This window comes from Gymnoscopelus braueri (genome assembly GCF_963280865.1).
Source record: "Gymnoscopelus braueri genome assembly, chromosome: 23".
Classification (NCBI taxonomy): Eukaryota; Metazoa; Chordata; class Actinopteri; order Myctophiformes; family Myctophidae; genus Gymnoscopelus; species Gymnoscopelus braueri.
In genome coordinates this window covers 6,789,589-6,807,532 of record NC_137625.1, presented here as the reverse complement: position 1 = coordinate 6,807,532, position 17,944 = coordinate 6,789,589, and the positions used below count along the sequence as shown (strand labels likewise).

The window sequence follows — 17,944 nt, the reverse complement described above, 5'->3', positions numbered from 1 at the left end:
GTTGAAGCCAACATGCTCTACCTTAGATTGATTGCGGAAAAATCAATACAAATGTACGATCCCCATACTTAATGCCGATGCAAACTTAACAACTCCATGTAATGCATAGATGTTCTGTAACATGAACCCAAGCGTCCCAATTCTGGGCGAGGAATTGTATGTACGTATGTATCGATCAGTAATTGTTGCGGCAAACGGAGTCGGAGACACACACTCCACGTTCTAAGATAGAAGTTTAATACATGAGCTCAAGGGAGAAGTATAAACATTCAGGTTGGAGGTACAGTAGTTAACGAAGGAAAGCAGGGAGAAAGCGCAGCATACATAGATAAGAGGGTAACTTTCTTGCATCACAGGACCAAGCTGCACCCTAAACAACAACAACGACCAGACCTGTGTCATGGCATCTCGACTATGACACTCAGATGGTCAGAATATATATATTATCATAAGACCAAAAGGCATACAACTTAATAACAATTTAAGACGTGATCCTTCCATAATTCTTCCACGCGTCATAATAGGCGAACGAAAATTGCCACGTTGCAATGCGTTGTGAGCTTGTACATCTGCTATTTTCAAGAAAGAGATTTGGTAAAAAAGGACGGGACCTAATATAGACCCCTGTGGGACCCTGGTCAACAAAGTATATACAGGGTTTAAAGTGGTTAAATCGTGTTCAAAGTAGCGTTGTTTGTGTAGAGAAAGCGCTGCTGATGGAGATGATCCGAGAGATGTCCGATTTCTCCGCGGGCGCTTTCTCAATCTTCGTTGTCGTTGTCTCTAATAATAATAATAATACACTTTATTTGTATTGCACCTTTCATGACATGACATGCAGCTCAAAGTGCTTTACGGAGCAAGAATAAAACACAAGTGCTTTTTAAAGGAAACGGGCCAACCGTGACGTTCCACAAGAACAAAGCATCTCATCCGCTATGATTGGTTGCCTCAGAAAAGTGGTCCATGTCATTGGAAGAAAAAAATAATGTTGAACTCTCATATTTTGGAAGTGTTCCACTGTGCTGAGTTAGTTGCTGAGTTCAGCAGTTTTTACAAAGGGGGGGCCGGGTCCCAGGGGGACTGAATGGGGAAAAGCTACAGTATGTATGAACGTCCCTCATGGTATTTTTACCTTTGACTTTCTAAGTGTTTCACTGTGTTTGTACCGCCGGGCGTGACCCAAAGCTAGGTCAAAGACACACAACAACTTAAATAGTGTTCTGTTATGTTGTTTTTTTGGGCTGAACGGTCAGCTCACACAGTTCAACTTCCACTGCTGAAGCAATATAGAAATATTTCTGGGCATGTGATAGTAGACAAACATTGGCAAACATTCTGCGCAAATAGCAGATGTACAAGCTCACAATGCATTGCGTTGCAACATGTTGTGAGCTTGTAGATTGGCTGCACTCTCACTTCGTTTATATATGGCTTTATGTATGCTAGTAGTTAATAGAGGTTTAAGTGGTCAATCTATAGGATGAGTTCAGTTGATGGACATTGCTAATGTCTTTAGTTACTTACTTTGACAGACAGCAGTCTGGTCAGGTAGATCTCAGTGATAGCTTTGGTCATGGCCTTGTCCTTCATACTGCCTCGCTTTGACTTCCCTTCATCCATCTCATCTGCTGGTCGAACCAAGTGGAACGTGTTGTCCTCCTCCAATAGGGCGTTCTCTACAGACAGAGAGAGAGAGAGAGAGAAAGTGTGTGTGTGAGTGGAGCGTGTGTGTGTGTGTGTGTGGGGGGGGGGTACGGAGTAAATACTCTCAAAACCATTTGCGAACGTTTAAATAGATTTTCCATCTCGTACACACATTTTCAAACATTCACATTTGAAGATTGATTTCTGAACTTGTATATTGCTTTACAAAATATGTGGTTAGACTTGGCAAACATGTGTGTGTGTGTGTGTGTGTGTGTGTGTGTGTGTGTGTGTGTAGGTAGGTCGGTCTGTGTGTGTGTAGGTGTAGGTGTAGGTGTGTGTGTGTGTGTGTGTGTGTGTGTGTGTGTGTGTGTGTGTGTGTGTGTGTGTGTGTGTGTGTGTGTGTGTTAGTTACATACTCTCTTCATGGCTGTCCTGCTGCTGGTGGAAGGACTGCTGTGTGTGTAGAACTCTGGACAGAACCAATGTGGCGTTGTCCCGAACCTAAACACACACACACACACGTCAGGTGATACAGTATGTACATGTACATCACAAAAAATCATTTATATTCATTTATTTTACCAAAATGCAATTCACTACTCAGACAGGATCTGGTTCACACACACACACACACACACGAGGCCCAACTCACATTATAATGAGCCAGAGTGTTGAGTCTCTTCCAGCGACCCTCCTTCTGTGAGGTCAGGTCAAGGTCAGACAGAATCTGACCCGTGGAGCCTGGGCGCCACTCTGTGGGCAGGAAGTGAAACATGATTGGTTAAAACATGCTTGCTTGACAACACAATTAGGATTAATTAGTCAACTATGTCAGTGAGAGAGTTCCCATGGATGAAAGTCCCATACCCAGTGCTACTGCGTACACATGTGTACACACACACACACACACACACACACACACACACACACACACACACACACACACACACACACACACACACACACACACACACACACACACACACACACACACACACACACACACACACACACACACACACACACACACACACACACACACACTTACCCAGTGCTACAGTCTCCACCTTGGGTCTCTGTGAATAAGGCAGGTTCCTGTACACCTGGTCAATGATTTTCTCCTTCACCTGGAAAACAAAATATTATTAGATACATTTTTTAGACATATCCTACTATCCTACTATAAATGTAAGAAACCTCTGTCATTCTGTCTGATCCGTATTTTTCTCCTCAGTGCGTTGACCAATTGATCTGAACTTCGGATATGAAGAGAGTGACAAAGCAAATGTTTAACTTTTCCCAAATTTAAGCAGTTTATTTGTGTTTTTTGTGAATGGTCCTCACAGGCAATAGGATCTGTAGTTGTGGTTCCATAGCCTGTATGGACAGTGGGTGGAAATGGCAGGTATGGACTCAGCGGTTCCCAAACCTTTTTGGCCGTGTTTATCATACTGTATATGTGACATTATTTGAAATTGGCTGCCTGCATATATGTCTCTACATATATATATATCCATATATGTGGACATATATATAAGCTATATATGAGACATATTTCCTATATATCCACATATATGCACATATATGTATATGTATATGAATATGGCATATATGCAACATATATTCTGCATATACTTGCCATATTTTGACACATATGTTCATATATTTAAAATAACACCATAGCGCCACCATTAGGCTTTTCATGTCACGCACCCCCTAGAGGGCGCACAATGGGGGGTGCGTGCACCACAGTTTGGGAAGCCCTGGACTAGTGGATACAACTTGATAGCCAGCGACCGCCTAGTTTGGAATCATAACCTTTAAATTGGTTGAAGGAACATAAAATGAAAAAATCGTTATGTTACACTGGCACATCTGAACGAACCGAGAATTAAATGTAGACACAATCTACTGTGCTCTTCTGTTCATAACAGGTGAAGGACACATTAACCACATGAATCCTAGCATTCCTGTTCTAGGGGTGAATATTCAGTGAAAATACAAGCTAACAACACCAGTTATTGGAAAAAGTACTCATATTTTGTACTAAGTAAAAGTATCAGTACTGCAATGTAGAAATACTCAGTTACAAGTAAAAGTCCGGAATTCAAACTTTTACTTGAGTAAAAGTACTAGGGTATTGGTAAAAGAAATTACTGAAAGTACCAAAAGTATAAAGTACTCATTATGCAGAATGTCCCATTTCACAAGTTTTCAAATGTATAAAACGTATAAAAATCATTTGAAACTAGCCAATCTACAAGCTCACAATGCGTCGCATCGCGACACATTGTGAGCTTGTAGATCGGCTATTTTCAAATGGCCGACATTTATATAGGGCTGAAGAGGTAAATGTATGTTTTGTAATAATCAAAATCTACAAAGTAACTAGTAACTAAAGTGTTCTAATAAATGTAGTGGAGTAAAAGTACAATAGTTGGATCCGAGATGTAGTGGAGCAGAAGTAAAAGTATTGTAAAGTACAAATATCTCACAGTTGTACTTAAGGACAGTAGTTAAGTAAATGTACTTAGTTACTTTACACCACTGCACAACACTGTGCTGAAAATAGCAGACACATACAAGCTCATCACACGCAGTGGTGTAAAGTAACTAAGTACATTTACTTAAGTACTGTACTTAAGTATTTTTTTTTGGTATTTGTACTTTACTTGAGTATTTCCAATTTCCAATACTTTTACTTCTACTCCACTACATCTCAGAGGCAAATATTGTACTTTTACTCCACTACAATTATTCGAAAACTTTAGTTACTAGTTACTTTTCAGATATAAATTATTACATTATAAAGCATACATTAACCACTTTAGCCCTATTTTATACATAGGCTATTTGAAAATAGCCGATCTACAAGCTCACAACGCGTCGCAACGCGACGCGTTGTGAGCTTGTAGATCTGCTATTTTCAAATATTTAGTACTTTTACTTTTGATACTTTAAGTACATTTTGATGCCAATACTTTTGTACTTTTACTCAAGTACATTTTGAATTCTGGACTTTTACTTGTAACAAAGTATTTCTATATTGCAGTATTGGTACTTTTACTTAAGTAAAGAATTTGAGTACTTTTCCCACCACTGATCACACGTTGCACGGCGAGCGTGTAGATCGGCCATGTTCAGCACACGACACCGGTGGGCAACCAAGTATAAATCAGGCATTATGTCACGACGGACCCACCTGTGTGATGGTGTCACAGCTCAACACCTTCACCGGTGTGACGTCTGGTCCCTCCCCGTGCACCAGCACCTGCAGCGTCTGATAGGAGAAACACAGCCGTCAGTCACACACACGCTCTCCTGTGATTGGATAAACTCATCGGTCAAATACATAAAATATTCAATTAGCAACAACAAAAAAACATGTAAAGCAGTAAGGTTCAAAGGTTGTACTTTATTGTTACATCTTGTGTACAGCAGTGGTGGAAAAAGTACTCAAATGTTTTACTTAAGTAAAAGTATCAATACTGCAATATAAAAATACTCTGTTACAAGTAAAAGTCCAGAATTAAAAATTTACTTGAGTAAAAGTACAAAAGTATTGGCATCAAAATGTACTTAAAGTACCAAAAGTAAAAGTACTAAATATTTGAAAATAGCAGATCTACAAGCTCACAACGCGTCGCATCGCGACGCGTTGTGAGCTTGTAGATCGGCTATTTTCAAATAGCCTAGGTATAAAATAGGGTTAAAGTGGTTGATGTATGTTTCATTATATCATGATTTATATCTGAAAAGTAACTAGTAACTAAAGTTTTCAAATAAATGTAGTGGAGTAAAAGTACAATATTTGCCTCTGAGATGTAGTGGAGTAGAAGTAAAAGTATTGGAAATTGGAAATACTCAAGTAAAGTACAAATACCTCAAAATTGTACTTAAGTACAGTACTTAAGTAAATGTACTTAGTTACTTTCCACCACTGGTGTACAGGTATATAAGAGTAAAACGTATTTTGGTTTGGCTTCCTTCAGACAATGCAGCAGCATAGGTAATAACAACAATAGAATAATGATAGAAAACGTAAAAAGATTTAAGGAGAAAGAGAGTGCAAAAAGAGCAAAAAGAGAATGAAAAGAGCATCATTGAATCAAATATACATGTGCATAAAAAAAGAAAAAACTTGGTTGTATAGTATACCCCGACATAATTTTTCCTTCAGTAGCTGCCACCTGAAGGAAAAATATGTATACAACCAAGTTTTTAAATAAAAATACTAATGTGATTGTTTTGGGGTTTGTTTTTGCCAACAAGTTGAGTCTATTTTTAAGGGTGCATCATTAAGTACACTAACTAATGTGCAGTACTGGCAGTATATTTTAAGTGTAAAGTACTGCATGTACTACTCACTAGTGTGCAGTATTGGCGTTAACTGTAGTGTACTCACTAGTGTGAGGTATTCTACGTCATCTCCCAGCAGCCCCGTGTCGTTCAGAGTGTACTTGGCTTTCTTCAGCTTAGCGTCCACCGGTCCCTTCTCCACCTGGTGCTTCAATGCCTTGTACAGCTTGTACAGAGGCTCCCCTGCTGTGTCCTACACACACAGACACACACATGAATTGAATGAATGAATTTGGGGACTTTAAATGCTGAAGAAAAAAAAAAGATTATAAAGCAGTAACACAGAAGTAAAACATCCTGTTTTGTTACCCTGAGGAACTGGTAGAGACAGATACACATCCAGTTACACAGCATCCGCTCCACCACCGTCTCTGACCTGCATGGACGCACACACACACACACACACACACAAAATAAATGAGTTCATTAGTACATAAAATGTATAAAACAGGATACAAAAATTATCCATTTTAATGAAAACATCGATTTGCGTTAATAGTGACAATCTACAAGCTTGCAACGTGTCACATTGTCATGCATTGTGAGCTTGTAGGTTGACAATTTAAAATATAAAATAGGGCTTAAGTAGTTAATCAAACAACTGATTATAATGATTTGTTGATTTTTTTTTCTTGATTATTCGATTATCGAAAAAGTTAACAAAAAGTAATCTATAGAATAATTGCAAATAATATAATTGACAGTTGCAGCCCCACATGTATTAGTGTGTGAGACAGTATAGTGTTTATCCCCTCACCTGCGGAGCATGAGTTTGGGGTTCTTGCTCTGAACGTGTTCGTCCATCAGCTCCAGCAGCAGCGTTCTCATGATGTCAGTGTAGTACTCCAGTTTACCATGCAGAGCTACGGTCAGCAGAGACGAAAAGTACACCCGAGACCTGGCGTTGAAGTCTGGGCGGCTCTCCAACGTACGGATGAACTGGACAAAGCACAACATAAAGTTCAAAAAGCAGCAGTGGTGGAAGAGGTTCTCAGATGTTTTACTTAGTAAGTAAAAATAGCAATACCACAATGCAGAAATACTAATAACAACCAGTCTCCATCTGGGTGAAATCTAGACACATAGGGTTAAAGTGGTTAAACCGATCTTGATGTTATATTAACCCAAGACCTGAGGCCTATTCTAAAAATGTTTTCTAATTCCTAACAGTTTTTAGAGAAAAAAAAAAAAAGAATCACACCCAGTGTGAAGTGAGCGGTGTTATTTAGAAACAACAGTGGTCATCACAGTGATGGAAGCTCACTTTAAAAAAAAAATGTTTTTTTGAAGTGCGTGGTGCTATTTATAGGTTATTATTTCATCATGCATCTCGCTAGCCAATCAAAGCAAAGGGTCTGAATAGAGCCAGCCAATCACGGTACGGCGAAAAGGGTGTGAATAGAGTCAGCCAATCACAGTACAGGGAAAGACGAATTCCCAACCCCACTTATAGGAGCGGCTACAACGCTCAAAAATTATATACAAATTTTAAATATAACAAATAGTTTGTTCCGGGGACCCCCAGAAGCAAAGATTTGAGTTACAAATGTTCGCTTTAAAAAATAAATATATATATTCAAAGATTTGCAAACATTTTCACGATTTTTCAAAAATAGCAGATCTACAAGCTCATAGCGCGGCACTCGGTGCCACGCTATGAGCTTGTATATCTGCTATTTTTGAATAGCATAAGAAATCTTAAAATGACACAGATGCGTTCCCGGTCTTAATGGGTTAACTCATTTTACTGGAAACCCCCTCAAGGACCCCTGGGGGTCCCTGGACCCCACTTTGAGAACCACTGGGGGGGTTGCAGGTCAAACTCACATTGATCAAGAATGTCTTGCTGTTGAGCAGGTTGGAGAACTGGTTGAGGGCCTGGTTGACGATGGCCCTGCGGCCTTCTGGGATGTTGAGTTTCCCGGTGATCATGGGGTCGTTGTCGCCCTCCTTGGACGGCAGGAAGAAGTTGCGGTCGGTGTAGGTCTTGTAGTCCAGGAAGGGGATGCGCGCTTCGCTCAGCTCACTGGTGTGGTCCTCCATCTCGATCATCAGGTCTGCCCGGGAGGAGAGGTCAAGGGTCAAATCAACGGAGACAATTTACCATATTGTCGGGCAGAAATCTTGTGTCTCCATTTTTTTTTTTTTTTATTAATGCCCTACTTTGTTAATCACGAAAAAATTGCTAAAATGATATTTTTATACATACTGTATATACATTTTTTATCTTTATATATTTAACCAATGAAAGGTATTAACATGAGCTTGTGACTAATAACTACATTGGATCCATTGGAACGCAGGTTCTTTTTTGCATTTCCTGTAAAGTAACCGCTTTGGACATACAAGGTTTTCAGCAGATATTCACACCGCAGCCATTAGGTGACGTGCTGTTTTTTTGTGAGAGTGCACCAACACTCAGGCTTGAGTTATAATAAGCTGCGCGTCGGTGCTGCACACCAAAAACAGCCTAACTATAACCTCACAACGCGTCGTGCCGCGTTAAGCTTATGGTTAAATATGTCTAGAAATTTTTAAAAATGGCATTCACAAAATTGCCTACTTAAAATGTTGATGCCCTCACAAGTATAGTAAAACAAACGTGGGCATTTCATGTACCAGTAAACTCCTTCTTGCAGCGGTCTCTAACGCTCTCCTCCAGGTTCTCCAACTGATGTTTCACCTTCTCATACTCTCTCTCTGCCTGCTGACTCTTCCTCCTAACACACACACACACACACACACACACACACACACACACACACACACACACACACACACACACACACACACACACACACACACACACACACACACACACACACACACACACACACACACACACACCCCCCCACACACACACACACACACACACACACCCCCCCACACACACACACACACACACACACACACACACACACACACACACACACACACACACAATAAAATTGTAGGGTGTTGACAATTATTTGGGGGCCACTTGCAATATCCTCATGGCCCACAGGCTGAGAATCAATGCAATAATAATACACAATGTAAAACAGCTTGTATACTGTAAATACTATAGAAGCAATAGCAACATAAACACAACATTAACCCAACTGTTATATTTGATTTGATTTGATAAACTTTATTTTGAACTTGCAGATAAAAAAAACAACAAGAACCAAGAACAATGAAAGCCACAATATAGAAATAAAATACAAATAAAGTCAACAAAAAAACATTTAAAATGCGATCATTGATCATCCCCAACATGTTCAAAAAGGAGTAGGAAGAAGCAAAACCTACTAACTGCTACCCCCTGTCTTATTTAACATTCATAATCCATATAAGCAATTACAAATGTAACATTTCAGATCTTATATAAACCCAGACACATGCATTAATGCAGGTGTGTGTGCAGTGGTGGAAAGTAACTAAGTACATTTACTTAAGTACTGTACTTAAGTACAATTTTGAGGTATTTGTACTTTACTTGAGTATTTCCAATTTCCAATACTTTTACTTCTACTCCACTACATCTCAGAGGCAAATATTGTACTTTTACTCCACTACATATACTTGAAAACTTTAGTTACTAGTTACTTTTCAGATATAAATTATGATATAATGAAACACACATTAACCACTTTAAACCTATTTTAAACCTAGGCTATTTGAAAATAGCAGATCTACAAGCTCACAACGCGTCGCATCGCGACGCGTTGTGAGCTTGTAGATCGGCTATTTTCAAATATTTAGTACTTTTACTTTTGGTACTTTAAGTACATTTTGATGCCAATACTTTTGTACTTTTACTCAAGTACGTTTTTTATTCTGGACTTTTACTTGTAACAGAGTATTTTTATATTGCAGTATTGGTACTTTTACTTAAGTATGGAATTTGAGTACTTTTTCCACCACTGTGTGTGTGCGTGTGTGCGTGCGTGCGTGCGTGCGTGCCTCATACCTGTAGCAGTACACAGACACAGCGATGAACAGCAGCATAGGCAGTATGACTCCAGGTATAATGATGGCCAGAGGCACCTCGTCCTTCCTGGCGTAGTACACCGAGCCCACCGTCCACTCCCCGTGACCGAACTTCACCTAAAAGGATCACACACACATTAGTACATTAGTGATGATGGGAATAATCCTTCAGCTCAGTGTTCCAATCATTTTGTCCTCTTCAAAAGATTCTTTCCAATGATTCGTTCCTCACATAGTTTAGTCCAGTGGTTCCTCAAACTTTTCAGGCCGTGACCCAACAAACATAATCATATTTGAACTGGGGACCCCCCCCCCCCCTGATAAGCGCTTGGAATGTAGGAGCTGGGGAATTCAATTTTGTTTGACTCGGTTCCACAAATAAATATTGTGCAGGTATTGTACAGATTTACAAGCTCACAACGCCTCGTGGTGCGAGGCGTTGTGAGCTTGTAGATCGGCTGTTTTCAAAATGTTTGCTTCTTTCTTATATTATTTGACAATTTGGCCAATGTTGAGTAGTTTTTATAGTATAGTTTGTTGATTACTTTTGATGCAGAAATGGTCTTTTTTGGGGGGGGGGGGGGGGAATAGCTGATCTACAAGCTCACAATGTCTCGCAATGAGCTTTATCTGTAGAACTGAGTCAAACTAAATGTAATGCCTCAACTCCTACAAATCCTACAAAGTCCTTATCAGGGTGGGGGGTCCCCAGTTCAAATGTGATTATTTTGGGGGGTCCAAAGTTCAAATATGATTATTTTGGGGGGTCCCCAGATGAAATATGATTATTTTGGGGGGTCCCCAGTTCAAATAGGATTATTTTGGGGGGTCCCCAGTTCAAATAGGATTATTTTGGGGGGTCCCCAGATGAAATATGATTATTTTGGGGGGTCGCAGCCTGAAAAGGTTGAGAACCACTGCCCTAGGGGACCCCTGTCCAATAAGTATATAGAGTAAAAATAGTTATTCTATTTATTTATTTTTATTTGGCCAAATGTCTGGATGGCTGGATGTCCCGCGGTGGATTGGAACCCCTAGACTCTGCGGTAGTGGGCAGGCACTTTTCCCCTGTGCAACCCGAGTACCTTTTTTAATCAGTAAGTTAATACATTTCTGACTGTTAGTTTTAGAGATTTAATTGGATACTGGCGTTGGAACCATGTTGCTCTGTGTTGACAGGATGATATTCTGTGTGTGTATGTGTGTGTGTGTGTGTGTGTGTATGTGTGTGTGTGTGTGTGTGTGTGTGTGTGTGTGTGTGTGTGTGTGTGTGTGTGTGTGTGTGTGTGTGTGTGTGTGTGTGTGTGTGTGTGTGTGTGTGTGTGTGTGTGCGCGCCTGTACGTACGCGTGCGTGTGTTTTCTCCAATAAGAAGCAGTGGGAGGTGAGCATGTTTTTTTTCCCCCCACATCACAGACAACTCAGAAGATGACTGACAGCACCCTGGTGGGTGTGTGTGATTGACAGCACCCCGGGAGGCGTGTCTGTCAGCGTGCATGTAACATAGACTTCATCACACCAGCTCGTTGTGCAACACAAATCCTGTATTTTCAACCGAAGGGATTTCTACCAACACTATATCAGCTAACACTTTTCACAAAGTCTAAGGCAGGGGTCTTCAACGTTTTTCAGACCAAGGACCCTTTGGCTGAGAGAGAGATGAAGCCGGGACACACATTATATATTGTATAAAAAAAATGTTTTCCATAGATTTCATAGATAGCTTCATAGACCACTTAAACTGTCAATACTAAGTAAACTTGACCTTTCACTCTGTACTTGGTCTGCTTTTTTCCCCCTCTACACCAAACCTCTTTGTCGAAAATAGCCGATCTACAAGCACGCACTTGTAGATCGGCTATTTCTGGCAAAAGTTCACCTCAGAATAGGGATGCTGGGTTGAAGTGGTTAATGTAAAAATCACACAAAGATTTGGCGGACCCCCTGTAGTATCTCTGAGGACCCCCTAGGGGTCCCCGGACCTCCAGTTGAAGACCCCTGGTATAAGGGGTATAAAGGTGGTTATAGCTAGATAGATACAGTATAGATAGATCCCCTTAGACTCTCTAAGGGGTATAAAGGTGGTTGTAGCTGAGTGAGTAGATAGATAGATAGATAGATAGATAGATAGATAGATAGATAGATAGATAGATAGATAGATAGATAGACTCTCTAAGGGGTATAACGGTGGTCGTAGAAGAGTGGGTAGAGAGGAAGTCTGGGAATCAGACAGTTGCGGGCAGAACCACTTCGTGCATGTCAAAAGTCATATTCCGATGAAATGTTTGAGGCATGTAAACGAGGATTACGTTTATTCAGCGTCCATGTAAAACAGTTAAATTGGCATCTCTGATCGGAATGATTTCATTCTAAATGAAGAAATATTGTCCATGTAAACGCAGTCAACTTGAGAGGCGAGTGTGTTCTGGTAGGGCCATCTGACAGGCGATCTGACAGACGTGAAACTGTTGCGTTCGTGCTCGTCTCGCTCACACGCCCACACGTGTCAACAGCTGAACGTTGTTGAACGTTTCTCTGTGTGCCGCGTAGAAACACAATCACACACGTGCCACAGTGCGACCCGGCGGGGTCCGAGCGAGAACGTGGGTGTTGCGTCTCTTCCCGTGTGAAAAGACCTTCTAGTGTGTTTTCCTGTAGTTGTGTGTGTGTGTGTGTGTGTTTACCACTAGGTCCAGCAAGTCAGCATTAGTGGTGTCTCTACGTTGCCGTTTCTTCCTGCTGGTTCCTATAGGTTTTGGAGACGGAGCTTCTACAAACAACTTCTCCTCCTGCACACACACACACACACACACGCACATGCACACGCACACAGCTCTAATATTCATTATCCATTCTACAAACAAATTCTCCTCCTGCACATTTAAAGCATTTATTTGCACTGCGTACAGGGTGATACATTGTAGTAGGCAATGCCACTTAAAATGTTTCAATCCAAATATGTATTGAAAACGTAATATTAACCCATTAACTGCCAGAGGTATTTTTATATTTTTTTAGCCAGTGCCAGAGATTTTTCATTGAAAAAAAAAAAGGACTCAGGAGCCGAGATACAGAATTTTTAAGTTTTAAGTTAACAAGGAAGTGGATAGGAGTCTAGATCTTCGAAAAATCATATCTCCTTGGTCTTTGGGTCAAATTGGATTATTATTTTTAGTTCACGTAGATCTACGCGATTGGCACGTGGCGGCTTTAAATAGGTTTGCGTAGATCTACGTGATTGGCAGTGAATCAGTTAATGGCGCTGACAGTAAAAGACATGCTGTGTACCTGCAGTATGTTAACGTGACACAAGGTGTCGCCCACAAACGCCTGGGCTTCTGGGGCGGTCATCGCTTTGGAGAACCCTCGACCCTGCAGACAGGCAGACAGACAGACAGACAGACAGACAGTAAGTATGTACTGTGACTCATGTCATGAATATTGTACCAGATACTGTCAGTAATAAACGTACGGTAGCTATGTGGTACAGTACATTTCGAGTAATATGACAACATTCTATGTGTGGACAAAATAAGACAGCCTTTTAATGCTTTTTTTCAAAAATGTACGCCCTATTTTATACTTAGTCTTATGAAAGTTGCGACCCATTGGGAGCTTGTAGTTGGAAACATTTTGGACATTTTTGGCAGATGTTGACGCTGGTCTCAGTGATATAATGTGTGTACGTGTGGGTGTGGTTACCGTGACGATGATGATGCCAGCATCAGTGATGATGTTCTTGGACAGCTTGTCGAAGGTGGGGTCGGGGTGGTACTCGAAGCCCTTCAGCTCCTCCTCGACGTTGTCCAGCATCAGGGTGGTCTTGAAGGACTGGCTCTCGAGGTTGCGGGCCACCGCCGGAGAGTAGAACTCCAGGAAGGAATCATTCTGACTCAACACCTCCGCAATGAACTGAGCGAGAGAGAGAGAGAGAGAGAATTCTTAAAGGAGAATACCGGACAAATTAAGTGCTTGTTTCTTTCCAGAACCTGGCAACTCGTGTTGCCAGGTTCTTGAAACAAGCAACCAGTGTTAAGTCGTTCGGCAGTAGCGCTAGCCTCTCAGGCTAGCTACTCTCATGTTTGACTATCATGAGACTCCACAATGACTAGCAGTAGAGAAAAAAACAACTTTGCATCGGTTATAATAGACGAATCTCCCTAACCCACGCGCTCCCATTATGACAACGGAGGGGGTTTAAAAAATGACGACAGGGGAATCGATGGAAAAAAAGAACGCCACTTTTCACGTCAATAGGTGAGTAACGAGACATCAAAGACGACACTTAATTTGTCCGGTATTCTCCTTTAATACTTAAAAGATATTTATTTTTATAAAAAAATAGCAGGTGTACAAGCTCGCAGTGCGGCACGAAGTGACGCACTGTGAGCTTGTATATCTGCTATTTTTGAATAGCCAACGTATGGATAATGATAAAAGTGGTTAAAATGATTGTGACGCTGTATCGCCAAATTTTGCTGGGGACCCCCTGGTGTGGGTCCCACACCAACCAACCAGGGTTCAGCGCCCTGACCTTTGTCAACATGAGTTGGTCCCTGTCATCTGTGGACGTTCACTTGAACCCATTGGCCCTCGTTCAGGAATGGAACGTAGAGACCAGCGCGGACAGGTCGTTTCCTGCCAACACGCTGGTGTGACCAGGCCGTAAGGGCGGCGCTGGTGGAAAGACCATGGGGTCATCAAATAAGGGCTCAACCTTGAAGAGTGTTCTTTTTATTTTTTAGGCCAAACAGAAAGGTCACCAAAATCTCTAGTGGTCGTCATGAAGTTGCGCGGGAAATTCCATGGCAATCCAGCCAGTAGACAGAAAGACATACAGTAGCTATCCTTAAAAGTCTCGCTGCCAGTTAACATGATATACATTTACAGTTTTGATTATTATTATTATTTTATCTTTTTTCTTTCTTTTTGGTTTTGTTTTGGTTCTTTGCTGTATTAACACATTGAGTGCCAATCGCGTAGATCTACGCGAACCTATTTAAAGCCGCCACGTGCCACTCGCGTAGATCTACGCGAACCGCCGGTTCGCGTTGATTTCACCAAAAGTGCACTTTCGGAGATTTTTGATCCATTTCCGGTTCCGGTTTGACCACCGGAAACGGAATTATTTGGGATCCGGTTTTGCCGATCCCGTCGGCCCTCGTTCTAATGACGAAACTGAAACTCAATTTTCTCCTTGTAGTTTTTTCTCCTCGCATATCACTGTTTAACGTAAACCGTTCTAACTACAACAATGGAGCTCCGTTTGACACGTGGTTTTCACTGGTAGAATCAGTGAGATGTCGGCGATGTTTACAAACAGTGCACAGCTCAATCTTAAGGATTTTAACAAGGTCTATGGCGACGTGAAAAAAAACCAAAACAACAATAACACGTTGGCACTGGTGAGTACATTATGAGATTAACGTCTGGCATGGAATGTGTTAATATCATTTTTTGTATTTATTTTATATACTCATTTCTTTTTCCTGTCTATGCTTGTTCAACCTGTGGGCCATGTAGGGTGGGGGTAAGGAGTAGGGGATTTTTTTTTACTGGAGGGACAAATAAGAACCCCTTGTTGGGCAGTTGAAATGTGCATTGGAATTGTCAAATGGCCGTAGTACTGTGCAGCTGTTCAATCCTCCAGCTATGAGTACATAAAATAAAATAAAAACTTGATCACAAAAAAAAAATCTCGCTGCCAGCAAAGCTACAAATAAGGATACACAAATAAAAAAGGCATAGACACATAAAAAACATACTACAGTACATTTAAACTGTTCAAATAGGCCAGTGTACATAAAGAGCTGTGTGCAAAAGGAGGTTACGACTGCAGCTCCCAGGAGCCCCACACAGGTTGGTGGAGCTGATTTATAGCACTTAGAATAAAAGCAAGTTCGATGTATAAAACCCACAACATTCCACATTTACTCATCTCGCCCTGGGACGCTGAACGTACAGCACACACCCTGAGGGCGTGCGCTCAAAACAAAGAGGTGTCGGGGTGGGGAGGGTAAGTAGGATTTTGAATGCAGGACTTTTACTTGTAACAAAGTATTTTACACTGTGGTATTGCTTACTTAAATACAACATCTGAGTACTTCAGTATTATACTGAACTCTACAATGTTGACTTCACTTTACAGCCTCCACTGGAGCCACTTACTGTGGCTGACTGTGACTTTTATATACATTATATTACAGGATTGTTGATATTGCCCGTCTGTGCGGTTATTTTGTTTTATTAGTCCTTTTTTATTACTGTTATCTTACCTTTCTATCTTCTTTTATTGTTGAGGAAGCTAAACCTAACTACAAAGCCTATAAATGGTAAATGGAGCGTTTACATAGTGCCTTTATCCAAACTTCTTTACAATGTGCATTACATTCACACACACACACACACACACACACACACACACACACACACACACACACACACACACACACACACACACACACACACACACACACACACACACACACACACACACACACACACACACACACACACACACACACACACACACACAGCGAAGGAAACCATGCAAGGCACCAACCTGCTCATTGGGAGCAGTTACCGTGGGGGTGCAGTAGGGTGCCTTGCTCAAAGACACGTCGACTCTAAACCAGTAGAAGCCGGGGATCAAACCGATAACCTTCCGATTCCAGGACGGCCGCTCTAACCCTACTAAGTCACTACCGCCCTACAATTAATGCTGCTACTAACTACATTGTATGTGTCCCCAGCGGTGTTGATTTTTGACAGCAAATTTGTATTTAGTTTTAGTCAGAGTCTTTTGAATAACATTCCATTTAGTTTGATTTTTTTTAGTTTTTGTCTAGTTTTATCTACAGTTGATTTAGTCGACAACAAAATGTGTTGCAGATCGGCTATTATCAGAGCACAACACCCGAGCGCAACCAGTGGTGGAAAAAGTACTCAAATTCTTTACTTAAGTAAAAGTACCAATACTGCAATATAAAAATACTCTGTTACAAGTAAAAGTCCAGAATTAAAAATGTACTTGAGTAAAAGTACAAAAGTATTGGCATCAAAATGTACTTAAAGTAACAAAAGTAAAAGTACTAAATATTTGAAAATAGCAGATCTACAAGCTCACAACGCGTCGCGATGCGACGCGTTGTGAGCTTGTAGATCAGCTATTTTCAAATAGCCTATGTATAAAATAGGTTTAAAGTGGTTAATGTATATTTCATCATAATTTATATCTGAAAAGTAACTAGTAACTAAAGTTTTCAAGTAATTGTAGTGGAGTAAAAGTACAATATTTGCCTCTGAGATGTAGTGGAGTAGAAGTAAAAGTATTGGAAATTGGAAATACTCAAGTAAAGTACAAATACCTCAAAATTGTACTTAAGTACAGTACTTAAGTAAATGTACTTTGTTACTTTCCACCACTGAGCGCAACCAAGCATAAAATGACTTATCTCTTAGTTCTACTGGATCTCTCGTCCCTCACTAACATTTTAGTCTAGTTTTTATTTGCTGACGAAATGTTAAATATATTTAGTCTTAGTTTTAGTCATTGTAGCTTCGTTTTTCATCAGTGAAAAAAGGTAGTCCTCGAAAAAAAATCGTCATAGGCAAAATGAAATTCTTGCTGGAGTTACTCCAAGCTCACAGAGATCAGTAACGTACCTCTGTAGAGGAGAGCGGTTGGGAGAAGTCATCAGTGGATGGAACCACCTTCATGGCTGCTCTCTGGATGAGGTCGAACCCATTCCCCTCCACCACAATCTTCCTGCCTCCACTGCACACACACACACAGCACATGCACACACAGACGACACAGGAAGACAAACAAATCATTTTTTGAAAGTTCAATCGATCAGCATGAACATTAACACATTGGGTGCCAGCATTTTTTCATAACAACTTACGTTGGGTGCCAGCATTCTCCCCATTGACTGCGTTTTGCTGTTTAAGGCTCTAGACTC

The 17,944-nt window shown here is 40.8% G+C and overlaps 1 protein-coding gene across 4 annotated transcripts in view; it reads right to left on the bottom strand.

Annotated features, from left to right (window-relative positions):
- LOC308080091 (plexin-B2-like) overlaps positions 1-17,944 on the bottom strand; it is a 259,483-nt gene that overhangs the window by 12,247 nt on the left and 229,292 nt on the right. For all 4 annotated transcript variants that reach the window (XM_080421826.1, XM_080421828.1, XM_080421827.1 and 1 more), the window contains 15 exons: positions 17,646-17,757; positions 13,683-13,892; positions 13,269-13,352; positions 12,665-12,769; positions 9,962-10,098; positions 8,629-8,729; positions 7,837-8,066; positions 6,767-6,948; positions 6,319-6,385; positions 6,056-6,202; positions 4,853-4,930; positions 2,699-2,777; positions 2,303-2,403; positions 2,067-2,151; positions 1,528-1,679 (listed from right to left, as the gene is read on the bottom strand). In XM_080421826.1, coding sequence (XP_080277952.1) covers positions 1,528-1,679; positions 2,067-2,151; positions 2,303-2,403; positions 2,699-2,777; positions 4,853-4,930; positions 6,056-6,202; positions 6,319-6,385; positions 6,767-6,948; positions 7,837-8,066; positions 8,629-8,729; positions 9,962-10,098; positions 12,665-12,769; positions 13,269-13,352; positions 13,683-13,892; positions 17,646-17,757 — 1,870 coding nt within the window. The remainder of the gene's footprint in view (positions 1-1,527; positions 1,680-2,066; positions 2,152-2,302; positions 2,404-2,698; positions 2,778-4,852; positions 4,931-6,055; positions 6,203-6,318; positions 6,386-6,766; positions 6,949-7,836; positions 8,067-8,628; positions 8,730-9,961; positions 10,099-12,664; positions 12,770-13,268; positions 13,353-13,682; positions 13,893-17,645; positions 17,758-17,944) is intronic.